The 17,523-nt window shown below is 42.5% G+C and overlaps 1 protein-coding gene across 11 annotated transcripts in view; it reads right to left on the bottom strand.

Annotated features, from left to right (window-relative positions):
- Window positions 1-17,523, bottom strand: part of ACOXL (acyl-CoA oxidase like) — a 352,738-nt gene that overhangs the window by 158,557 nt on the left and 176,658 nt on the right. For 8 of the 11 annotated variants that reach the window (XM_043467723.1, XM_043467730.1, XM_043467728.1 and 5 more), the window contains exon 11: window positions 14,448-14,588. In XM_043467723.1, the coding sequence (XP_043323658.1) occupies window positions 14,448-14,588 (141 nt within the window). The remainder of the gene's footprint in view (window positions 1-14,447; window positions 14,589-17,523) is intronic. The other 3 variants (XM_043467731.1, XM_043467729.1, XM_043467722.1) reach the window with 1 other exon arrangement.

Consider the following 17,523-nt stretch of genomic DNA (forward strand, 5'->3'; position numbering starts at 1 on the left):
TTCTGAAAGAGATGGGAATACCAGACCACCTGACCTGCCTCTTGAGAAACCTGCATGCAGGTCAGGAAGCAATAGTTAGAACTGGACATGGAACAGCAGAGAGGTTCCAAATAGGGAAAGGAGTACGTCAAGGCTGTATATTGTCACCCTGCTTATTTAACTTATATGCAGAGTACATCATGAGAAACACTGGGCTGGAAGAAGCACAAGCTGGAATCAAGATTGCTGGGAGAAATATCAATAACCTCCGATATGCAGATGACACCACCCTTATGGCAGAAAGTGAAGAAGAACTAAAGAGCCTCTTGATGAAAGTGAAAGGGGAGAGTGAAAAAGTTGGCTTAAAGCTTAACATTCAGAAAACTAAGATCATGGCATCTGGTCCCATCACTTCATGGGAAATAGGTGGGGAAACAGTGGAAACAGTGGCTGACTTTATTTTTTTGGGCTCCAAAATCACTGCAGATGGTGACTGCAGCCATGAAATTAAAAGACACTCCTTGGAAGGAAAGTTATGACTAACATAGACAGCTTATTTAAAAGCAGAGACATTACTTTGTCAACAAAGGTCCATCTAGTCAAGGCTATGGCTTTTCCAGTGGTCATGTATGGATGTGAGAGTTGGACTATAAAGAAAGCTGAGTGCCAAAGAATTGATGCTTTTGAACTGTGGTGTTGGAGAAGACTCTTCTTGAGAGTCCCTTGGAGTGCAAGGAGATCCAACCAGTCCATCCTAAAGGAGATCAGTCCTGGGTGTTCATTGGAAGGGCTGATGTTGAAGCCAAAACTGCAATACTTTGACCACCTGATGCAAAGAGCTGACTCACTGGAAAACATCCTGACGCTGGGAAAGATTGCCAGCAGGAGGAGAAGGGGACGACAGAGGATGAGATGGTTGGATGGCATCAGTGACTCAATGGACATGAGTTTGGGTGAACTCTGGGAGTTGGTGATCGGCAGGGAGCCTGGCATGGCCCAGTTCATGGGGTCACAAAGAGTCAGACAGGACTGAGCAACTGAACTGAACTGGACTGAACTGAGTGGCACTTATCCATTGTCAGACTCTCACAACTACTTGCCAAGGAGCTCTGAGAAACCCTTCTGTGTTCAGGATATGTAAGAGTCCAAGGGGCACAGGTCTTAAGAAAGTCTGATATAAAAACTTGGAGGGGCCCAGAAGATAAATTAGGGAATAGAGATTCTGACAAAAACATTCCACATCTCCAAACCTGTTTATTTAACAGGTAATGCCTCTAGAAACATGATGTATTTGTTTACAGATTTATGTCCACTTGAAGAGTTAGAACCCACCATCGAGCAAGACTCATGAGAACTGCAGATTGAGCATCTCTAAAACTGTTAAGTCATCAAGAGGGCAGGGTTCCATTTACAAAAATCTGTGTTACATAAGAGTAAACAAGACATTCTGGCAATAAGATTTCAGGATTGTATTAAAAACACAGTTCAGTAGTATCATAAACAGTACTATATATGTTATATAATATACTGTATGTAGTATTTGATTTATAGTTATAGATAGTCCTCATTTGGTGGAGGAACTCTAAGAAGCTTAACTTCCCTGAAACTCCGTTTTTTGAAAAGGACAGAATTATGGTGAATTTCTTTTTTAAAAAAATATTTATTTCTTTATTTGGCTGTGTCGGGTCTTAGTTGTGGCACGCAGGATCTTTAGTTGTGGCAAGTGGGACATCTGACCAGAGATGGAACCCGGGACCCCTGCATTGGAAGAACAGAGTCTTAGCCACTGGACCACCAGGAATGCTCCCTTTGGTGAATTTCTGAGACTATGAAGTATCATTCCATCCATTCATTCATTCAAAAATATTAATAAAATCTTATTCTATGCCAGGCACAGTTTTAGGTAGGTGCTATGGAGATATCCATTAAAAAGAAAGAGAGAAACTTGGTCAGTTGTCACAAGACATTAAATGAGTTTACTCCATGTAAAAATCTTAGGACAGTGCCTGGTACATGACAGGCAATTGAATATGTGTCAAGCTACCATCTTAATTTTATCTTTACAGGTCTTGGGCAAAATGAGAAGGCCTGGATCCAGTCCAAGACAGAAGCATTGGACTTCCTTGGTGATCCAGTGCTTAAGACTTCGCCTCCTAAATCAGTGGGTGTGGGTTCAATCACTGGTTGGGGAGATAAGATCCCACATGCCTCACAGAACAAATACTGAAACACAAAATAGAAGGAATATTATAAAAAAATTTTGAAAAGTTTGAAAAAAACAAGTGATCCACATTAAAAAAAAAAAAAAGACTGCAACACAATGGTGAAGTGGTCCCTCCTGGCCTAGAACGCAGCCTGGACTGCTGAGCTACCCATGTGGGCCAGAATAAATAACAGGAGAGGCAAACCTAAAATACTCCTATTGCTTGGCACTTCACACACACTGAGCTTTTTAAGAAGTTGTCGGAAACATTCTAAGCTAGGAAATTCATTTTTGGGGCAAACCCCACTAGATGATTCCAAGGAGAAACTTCAACAACCAACTGCCCTGGCCAACTAGCCCTGGATGCCATCCTCACAATGTATAACTTCTGCTTCAAAAACCATCAAAATATTTAAAGGCAAAGCTCCAAACAGCCTCATGGCCAAAAGTGATATAATCACACAAGGTAATTTCATTCAGTTGAGTTGAAATACCCCATGCAGAAAGTCAGGCAACTCTTAGATGTGGTGATGCCAAATTAGGGATCCACAATTCCTATGCTCAAAGAATTCATGATGGTAAACCAAGAGTCACAGTGCAATGAGTAAAGGAGGCCAGGATGCTGCTCCAAGAGGCCTATAAAGCCCTCCTTATTTCAGGAGAGTGGGAGCAATTACAGATTTGATTTTCTTGGGCTCTAAAATCACTGTGGATAGCGACTGCAACCATGAAATTAAAAGGTGCTTGCTCTTTGGAAGGAAAGCTATGACAAACCTAGACAGCATCTTAAAAAGCAGAGATATCACTTTGCCAACAGAAAGGTAAAGCTATGGCTTTTCCAGTAGTCACGTATGAATGTGAGAGTTGGATCATAAGGCAGGATGAGTGCCGAAGAAGTGATGCTTTTGAACTGTGGTGCTGGAGAAGACTCTTGAGAATCCCTTGAATAACAAGGAGATCAAACCAGTCAATCCTAAAGGAGATCAACCCTGAACATTCATTGGAAGGATGGATGCTGAAGTTCCAATACTTTTGCCACCTGATGCGAAGAGCCAACTCATTGGAAAAGACCCTGATGCTGAGAAAGATTGAGGGCAAGAGGAGAAGGGGACGACAGAGGATGAGATGGTTAGATAGCATCAAGAACTCAATGGACAGGAATCTGAGCAAACTCCAGGAGGAGTCTGTCCTCAATGGAGGACAGAGGAGCCTGGCGTGCTGCAGTCCGTGGGGTCTCAAAGAGTCAGACATGACTTAGTGACTGAACAACAACAAATTCCAGGAGGAGCTCAGGGAAGAAGGTGAGTTAGGGCAGATGACAACCTTAACTGTGTCTTGAAGGATGATTATGAGCTACCAGGTGATGGGAGGCAAAGATGTGAGAGGTGAGTGGTGGGGCGAGGGGCGAGGCTGCCTGTGAGAAAGGCTGAAGCAGGAAATAGGTTGATCCAGGCCTGGGTGAAGGACTGAAGCGGTGACAGGTGGGTTGCGGGTCTTAGGGGCCAGGCAGGTGGAGGTACTCCAGGGGCCACATGAGGAGCAAGTTTCTTCCGGTGCAGAGGACAGAAAGAGCCCGTGGGAGTGCCCCAGCAATCAAGTAAGAATTCAGATTTCATCTCAGGTGTGGAGCTTGTGGAGAATGGATTTGACCAGAGCCAGGCTGGATGTGGGGTGCACAGAGACAAGAGAGGGAGCTGGCAAGATGCTGGAGACGGTGAGCTTTAAGTGATTTCATAGCAGAAGGAAAAGTCACCAGAATGTGATAACTGGCAGGATGGGTGTGGAAAGCTTGAGATGCCTTGGGGTAATGGCCACACAGCAACTAACAGTTATGGGGCATGTATTCCCACCAGATGGGCTCCCTTGGTGGCTCAGCAGTAAAGCCTGCCTGCCAATGCAGGAAACACTGGTTCAGTCCCTAAGTTGGGAAGAGCCCCTGGAGGAGGGCAGGGCAACTCACTCCATTAATCTTGCCTGGGAAATCCCATGGACAGAGGAGCCTGGCGTGCTGCAGCCCATGGGGTCTCAAAGAGTCAGACACGACTTAGCGACTAAACAACAGAAACATTGCCATCACAATCGCTAATTACTGTCATAGTGAGTGAGAACACAGAGGTTCAGTAAGACCCAGACGCCAGGAGTCCACAAGCACAGCCCTGGGCCAGGAGGGATGGAAGACACTGGCACCCCAGCATGGGAAGGGGCCCCACCAAGGACAGTAAGTGACCCGAGGATGGGCAAGCACAGGCACAGGGAAACGGGCCACCCCGGCAGGGCTGTGATGGTTCTGCTGGCTCTCAAGTCCTCAGGCCTAGAGAGGGACCTGCCACACATGAGGAGAGGAGGGCAGAGGAGGGAGGAAGACCTGGCAGGCTCCTCAGGGGGCCCCCACCACCTGGAACAGACACCCTCTTTGAGCCAGCCCCCTCCCCATTGAGTCGGCTCTGCCCGGCAGCTGAGCAGCCAGGTGGGAGACGGGTCCTGCCTCTTCTAGGGCAAGCAGGTGCCAAAGGACATCTGGTTCTGTCCCCTCCTTGTCAAGGCCAAGAGGACACGAGTGGAGTGGGCTGGGGGGCGGGGGGCTTGCTAAGGCCCGAGCAGACCCACCCCATCTCCAGACTTGCAGAGGCAATGGGCAAGGAGAAGGGTTTGGGAACCAGATCCGCTTACCAAACCACCACTGTCAAAACCCAGACGAAGCAGCAGAGCTCCATGTGGCAGGGACCACGTCTGACTCCAGCAGGACTGCCAGATTCAACAAAGAGAAACAGAGCACGCCCAGGAAAATCTGAATTTCAGATAAACAGGGCTTAATCTTTAGTTTAAGTGCACGCTCCCTGTTGCTGTCACAGGGACACACTGAGACTACGGAATCGTGTGTTGGCTATCTGAAACTCAGAGTTAACTGGGAGGCTGTAGTTTACCTGGCAGCCCTACTAGCAAGATGCCGTATGACTGCTGAAGACATGGATACACGTGACGTGCCCTGCAAGAAGCTGTCCCATTTCCCTTCCGTGAGCTGCATTTTACTGTGACGTGAAGCTCTGACTCTTTTCTGCTTTTGTTACATTAGATGGGAAGACAGGCAGGGCTGCTGAGCCTGGCTGGTGGGGTGTTTTCCCGGATGACCTAACTCCAGCCACACACACCCAAAGGTCTGGACTCTCACAAGTGTTTCTCTACACTTGAATGGAACCCAATGCATTGAACAAACATCTATCTAACCCATCCGACTTCAGGTTACCCAGACCCTGAAACTGAAGTCAGTTGACTGTTAGAACTGTGCCCACAGGAACTGGAAGAAGGAACATGTAACCAAGTTTTGATAACCTTAGTTTTTAAAAAGTGGGGTGTTTGGGGAGTCTTCCCTAATGGTCCAGTGGCTAAAACTTCATGCTCACAATGCAGAGGACTCAGGTTCAATCCCTTATCAGGGAGGTAGATTCTTCACTGGTGGCCCAGTGGTAAAGAATCCACCTGCCAATGCAGGAGATGTGGGTTCGATTCCTGGGTCAGGAAGATCCCTTGGAGGAGGAAATGGCAACCCATTCTAGTGTTCTTGTCTGGAAAATCCCATGGACAGAGGAGCCTGGGGGGTTACGATCCCTGGGGTCACAAAGAGTCAGACATGACTGAGCATGCATGCACACACACCCTGCAGCCTGGTGCAGGAAAACTTTAAAAATAATTTTTTTAAAAAGTAGGGTGTTAGGGAAAGGTACTTAGCATTAAGTTTTGTCATGTAACAACCAACTGCATTAAACTATTCCCTTATCAGGAGGAGGAGAGGCAATAGGGTTGGTAAATGAGAGAGAAATAGGGAAGTCAGACTTCGTCACAGAAACGCCACCTTCTTTTCAGCATTGTTTTAAAACACAGACAATCTCTCTGCACAGTTGCGGCACTCTGTCCCGGGGATTCCTTTAACCAGATTTTCAGTGGGTCAACCTCCTTCTGCTATTGAGGGACAGAGAGAAGGAAAACAAGGGCGGGCAACAGAGCCATGCTGGGGACACTGAACTAGACCAGAGGCCACTGAGGGCCAGGGCAGGTAAAGGTCACGAAAATCAGGGAGGTCCTGGGGCAATTAGATTGACAGTGTGGTGAGCACGTCTGATGCGTCCTGTTCAACACTGCCTCACACATGCGTGACACATGGTCCTGTGAGTTTTCCATGTACCAGTTAATTTCTATTTATTGGGGCTTCCCTGGTGTCTCAGATGGTAAAGAATTAGCCTGCAATGTAGGAGACCCACGTTTGATCCCTGGGTCAGGAAGATCCCCTAGAGAAAGGAAGGGCAACCCACTCTAGAATTCCTGCCTGGAGAATTCCATGGACAGAGGAGCCTGATGGGCTACAGTCCATGGGGTCGCAAAGTGTGGGACATGACTGAGGCACTAACACTTTCACTTTTATGTTTTCACTTCCATTTATTACCTCTCATTTCTCCCTTGAAACGTAAAACTAGAACTGTGATCTCTGTTTCTCTGATGTTGGCCTTTGAGGAGTGTCTCTCTAAAAATCGAGAGAAATTTTAAATCTTAGTAATAGTGGCAACACTTCTTACAAAATCAAGGTATATGATGTTTATTCAGCCATAAAAAGGAATGCCCCTGAGGACACAGTGCCCCCAGGACCTTTGACACCTGGGGATCTGAGGGGCCTTGGTTTTGATGTTCTCTGGATTCCCCCCCACCCCCACCCCAAGACTTTCCTCCCCCACCCTCACCAAATCCTTCCTGTGTTACAGAAAAAAAAAAAGGAATGAAATTGAGTCAACTGTAGTGATTATGGGCCTAGAAACAGTCATACAGAATGAAGTAAATTAGAAAGAGAAGAACGAGGATTGTATATTAGCGCATATGTGGGGAATCTAGAAAAATGGTGCAGTGATCTTATTTCTAGGGCAGGAACAGAGACACAAACACAAAGAACAGACATGTGGACACAGCGGGCAAGGGGAGGGAACAAACTGGGCAATTAGGATTGACACAGCTCCACACACCACTGTGTGTAAAGTGGACAGCTGGTGGGAACTCGCTATAAAGCCCAGGGAGCCCAGCTCGGGGCTCTGTGGTGACCTGGGTGTGCAGGAGGAGGGGAAGGGGAAATCCAAAAGGGACGGGACATATGCATACTTGTGGGTGACTCACTTCATTGTAGAGCAGAGACTAACACAACATTGTAAAAGCAGCTATACCCCAAATAAAAATAAAGTATAACTATTATTTTCACAATAAATAAATAAAGAATAAAGATGGAGTTGAAAAAAGGAAATACGTAGATACATATAACACTTTTGTTATATATAAAGATGGGTGTTTATATGTATATATATATAAACTTATATACACATGTATACGAATATATGTTTGTGTGTATATATATGTAAACTTATCAATGTGTAATATATACTGCCTATTTGTTATGTGGTCCAGTAACTTCTTTTGTCATGGATTTGTCAGCTGTAGATTAAGAATTTATAGACACCCTTCCCTCTTCATAATATCACAAATCCCGCTGGGCAAAAAATTCAAAGGAAAAATTTTGTTTGCCTTTGGCATACATGCAAAACATTCTTAGGTTTTACTGTCAAGTTATTTTGATCCACCATAAATGTTCATGATAATTTAATACTGCTGCTTCTTAACTACTAGTGAAAATTATTTCCAGGTCATGCTAGGAAACTCCCTAAAAAGTTCCTGCAATTCTCAGCTTTGACTGCTCATAAGAATCACCAAGGAACTTAAGAGCATAATAACTCTGGATTCCTTAGGATGCTCCCTAGATCAGGTGAATCTGAATCATGGGAGTAGGTGCAGAGAGTCTGTAGTTTTTAAAAAGCACATCAGAGAACCACTGAAAACCAACCTTTGTGTCAAGAATTATCTGGCTCAGTTGAAGCAAGTCAGGAAGTGTAAGATCAAAAGGGGTATGTGAGGTCTTTGAACTGTGGTGCTGGAGAAGACTCTTGAGTCTTTAGACTTTAAAAGTCTTTAGACTTTAGACTGCAAGGAGTTCAAACCAGTCAATCCTAAAGGAAATCAACCCTGAATATTCATTGGAAGGGCTGATACTGAAGCTGAAGTTCCAATATGTTACCCTGATTCGAAGAGCTGACTCATTGGAAAAGACACTGATGCTGGGAAAGATTGAAGGCAGGAGGAGAAGGCGACAACAGAGGATGAGATGGTTGGATGATATCATTGACTCAACGGACATGAGCTTGAGCAAACTCCAGGAGATAGTGACAGAATGAGAGGGAAGCCTGGCGTGCTGCAGTCCATGGGGTCGCAAAGAGTCAGACATGACTGAGCGACTGAACAGCAACCTTTTGTAGAGAGCGACAATTTCAGATGACATCAATAAGGTTAAAAGAAACGTCACGGGGCTAAGATATAATAGGACACCAGAGACTTTTGATCCCTTAATAACAGCAAGAAAGTGGATGAAATAAAAATCATATTTTCCCAAAGTGCTGTCAAAGAACAAAAGCTTCAAGGAGCCTTGATGAACAGAATTCCAGGGAGGGATCAGCACTTTTTAGTAGATTGGACATTGTATACAAAACAGTCAGAAAGCTTGAAGACAGATCCATGGACCTTATCCAAATTGAAGTATAAAGGAAAAAAAAGAACATAACTTCAGTGACATGTAGGACAATATGAAGCAAGTTAACATCTGTGTAGAGGGAAAGAAAGAAAGAGGCAGAAGAAATATTTAAAGAAATAATGGCCAAAATATTTCCAAATTTGATGAGAAACTTCAACCCACAGATCCCAGAGGTTCTACAGACTCCAAACAGCACAGACACACAAAACCACAAAACCACACCTAGGCCAACATAATCAGACCCTGAAAATCAAAGAACAAGAGAGACTCTTAAAAGCAGTTAAAGTGGGAATATACTGCAAACACAGGGAAACAGACAGGAAAATGGTGGCTGTTCTTTCATGAGAATCAAGAAGCCTACAGAACATGGACGGGTGGGATGGTGGGGTGTGAGCGAGGCTCGAACAGGAAGGGAAATACGTGAACATGTGGCTGATTCATGCTGTTGTATAGCGCAGACTAACACAACATGGTAAGGCAATGATACTTCAGCTTAAATAAATAAAATGGAAAAAAAGAAGCCTATACAGTGACATCGTTAAGATGCTCAAAGAAAAACAGACTATCAACCCAGAATTCTGTGTATACTGCTAATGTCTTTTTTAAAGAAAAGGAGAAATAAAGACGTTCTCCCAAAAAAATGGGGTGAATTCATTGCTAGCAGACCTATTTTACAAGAAATGTCAGAAATTCTTCAGGCAGAACAAATATGGTATCAATTAGAAATTTGGATCTACACAAGTAAATTAACAATGTTGGCAACTGAATAAAGAAAGGTAAAAAAAATTCTATTTTACTTATTTTTAATTGCCCTAAAACATGACTATGTATAAGAAAATCAGTAGCAATGTATTGCATATTTGCAGCATATTTTAAAGTAAATTATGTGACAACAATAGCAGAAAAAGGATGCAAGGGAGGAATTGGGAATACACTGTTTAAGGTCCTTACACTACAGGGGAGGCAAGATAATAGTTTAACGTAGACTCTAATTCACTAAAGATGTGTACTATAAACCCTGGGTTAACAATTAGAATATTTTCAAAAGAAGTATAAGTAATGTCAATCAAGGAGATAAAATGGAATAATCAGCAATATTCATTCAGTCTAAGAGCAGGCATGAAAAAAGGGAAAAGTAACAAAAAAACAGATGGAAAAAATAAAAATCAGCTGTCTACTAATCCAAACATATCACAAATCACTTTAAATGCAATTGGTCTAAACACAACAGCTAAAAGTCAGAGATTTTCAAGTTAGATTTAAAAAAAAATCAAGACCTAACTGTCCTCTGTTTTATAAAGAAACCCACTTCAAATGGATATCCAAGTTAAAAACAAATGTATGATAAAGATGTACTATGAAACACTAAGTCAAAGGAACATGGAGTAGCTGTAATATATTAATATGACAAAACAGATTTCAGGACAAGGAATGTTTTCAAGGATTAAGAGAAAAATTACATGATGATAAAGGGATCAACTGTCCAAGAAAATACAATAATCTTCACATGTATATGCATCTTAAAAATGGCAAAACACTAGAGACAAAAACTAATAAAACTGAAAGAAGAAATAGGCAAATCTGTACAGTTCTCTCAGAACAAGAGGCAGAAAATCAGTAAGGATGTGCATGGTCTGCAGAGCACAATAAACCAACTTAACCTAACTGACATTTATAGAACCACCCTCCCAACTATAACAGAAGACATATCCTTCACAACGTGGGACTTGTTAGATTCGTGTGTGTGTGCGCGCGCGCGTGTGTGTTCTGGGCCTTAAACTTGAAAGAACAGAATCTTTCGTAAGATATTCTTGTACTAGAAGTACTATGACAGAACTTCTAAATAACCAAAGAAGTCAAAGCAGAAGTTTTGAACAGAATGAAAGTGAAAATGAAAACAGAGCATATCAAAAGCAGAGATGTAGCTAAAGTGAGGCTTAGAGAAAAAATTTTGTACTAAATGATTAGGCAATAAGGAAGGTCCCAAAGCCTTGGGAGAGACAGAGAACACATTAACCTTATGAGAGAGAGAACAAATTAAAGCATAACAAACAGAAGGAAAGAAATAATCAACATTGAAGCAGATACCCATAAAATTGAAAGCAGAAAAACAACAGAGAAAATCAACTGCATTCAATCTGTTTTTTGAAAAAACAATGTAATTGATAAACCTATGCAAACTGATGAAGGGGAGAGAGAGACAGAGAGAACAAAATATCAGAAATGTACATGTGTCAATCCTAATCTCCCAATTCTTCAAACCCCCCAATTTCTCCTTGGTAGTCATACGTTTGTTTTCTACATCTGTGTCTCTATTTCTGCTTTGCAAATACACTACTGATACTGTGTATAAGATATATATAAAGTTATATATATATATCAGTTCAGTTCAGTCACTCAGTCGTGTCTGACTCTTTGCGACTCCATGGACTGCAGCACACCAGGCCTCCCTGTCGATCACCAATTCCTGGAGTTTACTCAAACCCATGTCCATTGAGTCAGTGACACCATCCAACTGTCTCATCCTCTGTCATCCCCTTCTCCTCCTGCCTTCAATCTTTCCCAGCATCAGGGTCTTTCCCAATGAGTCCATTCTTCACATCAGGTGGCGAAAGTATTAGAGTTTCAACTTCACCATCAGTGCTGAATATTCAATGAATATTCAAGACTGATTTCCTTTAGGATGGACTGGTTGGATCTCCTTGCCGTCCAAGGGACTCTCAAGAGTCTTCTCCAACACCACAGTTCCAAAGCATCAATTCTTCAGTGTTCAACTTTCTTTATACTCCAACTCTCACATCTATACATGACTACTGGAAAAACCATAGCCTTAACTAGATGGACCTTTGTCAGCAAAGTAATGTCTCTGCTTTTTAATAAGCTGTCTAGGTTGGTCATAACTTTTTTTCCAAGGAGTAAGCGTCTTTTTAATTCATGGCTGCAGTCACCATCTGCAGTGATATAATTATACATAAATATAATATATAAATAGGCACAAATTAGTTACATAAATATATACATATATAAAATGTGTTTCTTATATGTATATTTTAATTAGTTATATATACATATTTATATATGTATATACACATGCATATATTTATATAATCAAATATAATTTATATAATCAAATATAATTTATATAATCAAAATGCTTGTTTGAATTAGTTGTATAAGTTTATACATATATGAATATGTATATAGTACATGTATATAAAATATAAATATGTATATATTTATATAACTAATAAAACATGCCATATAGCACACGGCACTGAACTCTGCTCAGTGCTGAAGGGACAGCTGTATTTCTGTGACCAACTCATTTGTTGTACAGTAGAAACTCACACAGCATTGTAAAGCAACTATATTCCAATAAAAATCCACTTTAAAAAGCAAAATCCAACACCAAAAAGAAAAATCAGGAATGAGACAGAGAAGTCACTATTGATTCCACAGGGATTAGAAGGATGATAAAGGAATACCACAACCAATCCTATTGCTATAGATTGGTAAATTACATGAAATAAGTAAATCCATTCAAGAAGAAATAGGTAATCTGAAGAATCCCATATATATTAAAATCTACAAACAAGATTATAGATCAATATACTAAAGTAATTCCTATATACTAGAAATAAATAAGTGCCAGCAAAGAAAAGTAAAACGCTTAGGTATAAATATAACAAAATATGTCCAGAATCTGTATGTTGAAAACTACTAAACACTGGAGTAGAAATCTAAGAAGAATTTTAAAAATGGAGCGATAACCCAGTGTTCATGAACTGGAAGTCTCAACATGAGGAAGTTAATTCTCCCAATTTGATCTATAGATTCAACACAATCTCAAGCAAAATGTCAGCCATCTTGTAGACATTTAGAAGATGATTCTAACACGTGTACAAAAAGGCAAAAAGCACTGAGAAGAGCCAAAACAATTCTGAAAAAGAAAAACTCACATTACCCAATTCCAAGACAAATCAAAATTTAAAGCTATTAAATCAAATCAAAATTAAAATTATTGCTCTGATCGACACTTTTAAGAGGATAAAAAGAAAAGTGACAGACCAGGAGAAAACACTTACAAATCACATATATGATACCAAAGACTCTATCCAGAATATATAAAGAACTCGATACCCAACAATAAAAAAATAAACACCCCAATTTTAAAATGGGTAAAAGATCTGAACAGATACTCCACCGAAGAAAATATACAGATGGCAAACAAGCACATGAAAAGATGCTCAACATCATTTCCCTCAGTTATGTCCGACTCTTTGCGAATCCATTGACTGTACAGTCCGTGGAATTCTCCAGGCAAGAATACTGGAGTGGGTAGCCTTTCCCTTCTCCAGGGGATCTTCTGAACCCAGGAATCAAACCGGTGTCTGCTGAATTGCAGGTGGATTCTTTACCAACTGAACTATCAGGGAAGTCCATTATTTACTAGGGTAATAAAATTATACCTGTTAGAAAGACAAAAAAATTAAAATTAAAACAAAACAAGACAAAAGCTTAAAATAACAATGGCTGGCAAGGATGCAGAGCAACTGAAACACTCACACATTCCATGAGAGAGTATAAAATGGTACTAACTTCCTGAAAAACTGGTGATTTCTTACACAGTTAGACATATACCTACTCATTACCCAGGGATCAAATCCACATCTCTTGTGTCTCCTGCACTGCAGGCAGATTCTTTACCACCGAGCCACAGTCTCAGGCAAATCCCTGAATTTCTGATACTCACAACGTGGTGATAACACACAACTGCCCAGACAACATCTAGGGCTTATGAGACAAAGATAAGAGCCAGCTGTAACATGTGAAGTTCTGCGTGACTTGACAGCACGATTACTGCTCTTTTATTCAACAGCGATGCCCCCAATCCCTGCAAATACATCAGTGTACACACCTTGACCTAGTTTTGAAAATAGTAGTACAAACAGAACCTTTTTCAGAGGTAGAAAAATTTTAATGGGTTGAGTCTGTTTCTTTCAGAAACTCCGGAGAAACATCAGTCTGAGTCTTCCCAAATTCTTCATGGCTCCTGTCCATCAGGATACACAGACCATCAAGATTCAGATGTCAGGTTTAACCTGACACTAGAGTTTAACCACAGACTTTTTTGTGTTTGCAGTTAAAAGCGCTGCTGTTGTTCAATCACTAAGTCATGTCTGACTCTCTGCGACCCGACGGACTGAAGCACGCTAGGCCTCTCTGTCCCTCACCATCTCCTGAAGTTTGCCCAAGTTCCTGTCCATTGACTCAGTGGTACCATCCAACCATTTCATCCTCTGTCTTTCCCTTCTCCTCCTGCCCTCAATCTTTCCCAGTGTCAGGGTCTTTTCCAATGAGTCAGCTCTTTGCATCAGGTGGCCAAAGTATTCGAGCTTCAGCTTCAACATCAGTCCTTCCAATGAATATTCAGGGCTGATTTTCTTTAGGATTGACTGATTTGATTTCATTGCTGTCCAAGGGACTCTTAGGAGTCTTCTCAGTTACAAGTAAACTTTTTAAAACAAAAAATAATAAAATTTTTAAGAAAAAAGGAAAAAAAGTAAAGCCTCTGCCTACCTCTCCTGTCCCACCTATTAATGAAACCACAGACTCACCTAGAAACAGGGCAAACCCCTGGAGCCATCTCACCTGCTGGCGAAGGTCAGGGCCAAGGCAGTGGCCAGATGAGGCATCAGCCGCAGGGTCTGCGTTTGGTGCTCAATAATCTTGACCTCTTCCCTGGCTTTGGGTCCAAACTGCCTCCGGCTAGAGAGAAGCAAACAAACAAAACTTCACCGAAATCTAACAGGCAACGTCATCCCAAAAACTCATTTGCCTTTAAGTAATTCAAAATTGATGTTTTCTAACACGGACCTGGAGAAGCCTCTTGAGAGTCCCTTGGAAAGCAAGGAGATCAAACCAGTTATTTCTAAAGGAAATAATCACTATATTCATTGGAAGGACTGATGCTGAAGCTGAAGCTCCAATACTTTGACCACCTGATGCAAAGAGACGGCACATTAGAAAAGATCCTGATGCTGGGAAATATTGAAGGCACGAGAAGAAGGGAGGCAACAAAGGATGAGATGGTCGGATGGCATCACCGACTCAATGGACATGAGTTTAAGCAAACTCAGGGAGATAGTGAAGGTGTGTCCATGGGGTCACAAAGAGTCAGACACGACTGAGCAACTAAACAGCAACTTGAGACAGCAGAACGCCTGAGTCTTCTAAAACAGAGTTAAGATAATAAGATATCGAGAGTTTCTGAAGACAGTCCAACAAAAAGCTTTTCACCTCCTCTGGAAATTAACCTTCCCCCCGTGGAAATTTTTACAGCAAAGTTATCTATTTAATACACACGGTAATTTTTACACCTTAACGCTTACATAGCATTTTCTAGTTCCCAGTGCCTTGTGATTATTTATTATTCAGTTTTACTAAGTTTCTGACATACCCTAGAATATATTTCAAAAGGACTCAACAAGGAGGCAACACACTCTGGTGCTTCTGCCAGATTCACAGGCAGGTCATTATTTTCGGCCCACGTCATCCCCCCTGGAGTTTCTCGCGGGAAAGGCGATGCCTCCATCCCGCCTTAAACCCTCTGCACTGTGTGCAGCGCTGCCTTTCCCTCTTTGTATAACTTTTTTCTGAGTCTTTATCGAATTTGTTACAATATTGCTTTTGTTTTATGTTTTGGTTCCTGTGGGATCTCAGCTCTTCAACCAGGGAGCGAACCCTCACCCCCTGCACCGCAATGTGAAGTTTTAACCACTGGGCCGCCAGGGAAGCCCCGACTGCCTTTCTCTCCGATGCAGCCATGCAGAGGTGAACAGAGGCCCTGCTTCGAGCTGCTTGTAAAGTGGGGTAGGATGGTCCCCAGACATCGCCCAGCAATTAATCATACAGAATCCCACGGCTGCATACGGCAAGAGCCTGGTTTGTCTAGATCACCGCCTGCTCCGTGCAAACTGATGCTCTACAATCTGGGCTTGGCAGCCTCCTGTCTGTGGACAATCCCGATTTTAATGCTGATTTTTAAAACATTTCACACACACACACGTGCACATATGCACGCAAACCTGTGCACACACACACAGGAGCGCTCATGCTAGGTTATCCAACGGGCAGCCTGCTTCAGCACCAGTGAAATGAGTACCCGCAGATGTTACTGTTGTCAGTCGCTCAGTCGTGTCCAGCTCTTTGGGACCCCATGGACTGTACCCCGCCAGGTTCCTCTGTCCATGGGGTTCTCCAGGGAAGACTACTGGATCACTCAAGGACAAAGAGGAAACGGCAAATTTTTAAAATTTTTATTTGACCTTTTTTATCATAATTTCAGGCTTTAATATTGTCCCCAGGGACTTCCCTGGTGGTCCAGTGGCTAAGACTCGCTGCTCGCAATGCAGGAGACCAAGGGTCAATCCCTGGTCAGGGAACTAAATCCCATATGCCACAACTAAAACATCCTTCATGTGGCAACAAAGATCAAAGCTCCTGTATGCCACAGCTGAGACCCACACAACCAAAAAAACAAAAACATTAAATAATAATAATACTGTTACTATTTGTAATTAAAAGAAGGGCACTGTGATCTTTTTAGTTCATAAGGCATCTAGAATTTACAACCTGACCGTGTCATATGGGTACCTAACACAAGCACACTTGGGCACACTGTGAGCGCAGGTTCATTTTCTATGAGCAGAGCTTCCCCAGATACAGTCTAACAACCTGCAGATGGTTGTCCGAGGAACATGACCCCACCCTCCCTTTGCCCATGCCCTCCATCCATCCCAACCACAACAGGGCACAGTGCCGAACGAGCCTGACAGTCTATAGGAAAACAGCTTTGGCTGGATCATTTTGAAACCAATAAGTCAATCATCGACCAAAAAGTGGTACCAATGTAATGTCAGGGTATTCTACACACTCCATTCATCCCCACTGCTTTAACTGGCTAGAATTAAACATTTAACCGCACGGATAGAATCACATCACATTAGAATGTGTGATCTGTCATTAACTTTTGGGGGTAATAGACATATTACTAGATACCTAACCAATTTCCTTAAACTTATATTCTATTCAATATAAAATATTAAACTGGGGTCTTCCCTCATGGCTCAGTGGTGAAGAAACGGCCTGCTAATGCAAGAGATGCGGGTTCAATCCGTGGGTCGGGAAGATCCTCGGAGAAGGAAATGGCAACCCACTCCAGAATTCTTGCCTGGAGGGTCCCACAGACCGAGGAGCCTGGTGGGCTACAGTCCATGCAGCTGCAAAAGAGTGGGACATGACTGAGTGACTCAAACAACCGTTTTAAAACAGCACCTGCGGCCAGACTCACAGCTCACCGAGGGCAGGCCTGTTCTGTCTTCAGGTGTCGCGGCCTGGCCAGGTGTGAGTGGGTGGAAAAGACTGAAAGTGAGGTGACAGGTGATGAAAGGTCCTGCCATCTCCCAGCAGCAACACACCTGACTCCTCCACCTCTCATCTCTCCGTGTCTCCTTGGAACGTCTGCTTATTCATAGACGTTCTGATAAAAGACGAGCTGGGAGACACTGGGGTACTGGGTGAGAGCCAGTAAGCAATTACAGCTGTGATGGAGGAAGCAAATAAGATGAGGAATCTACCTGTCCTTACGCCCAAGAGCCCACCCTCTGCTGGTTTGGGGTTGGGTTTTCTTCTAACGACAAGAAAAGAACAAATGAGGGACTTCTCT

This window comes from Cervus canadensis, chromosome 5, assembly GCF_019320065.1.
Source record: "Cervus canadensis isolate Bull #8, Minnesota chromosome 5, ASM1932006v1, whole genome shotgun sequence".
NCBI lineage: Eukaryota > Metazoa > Chordata > Mammalia > Artiodactyla > Cervidae > Cervus > Cervus canadensis.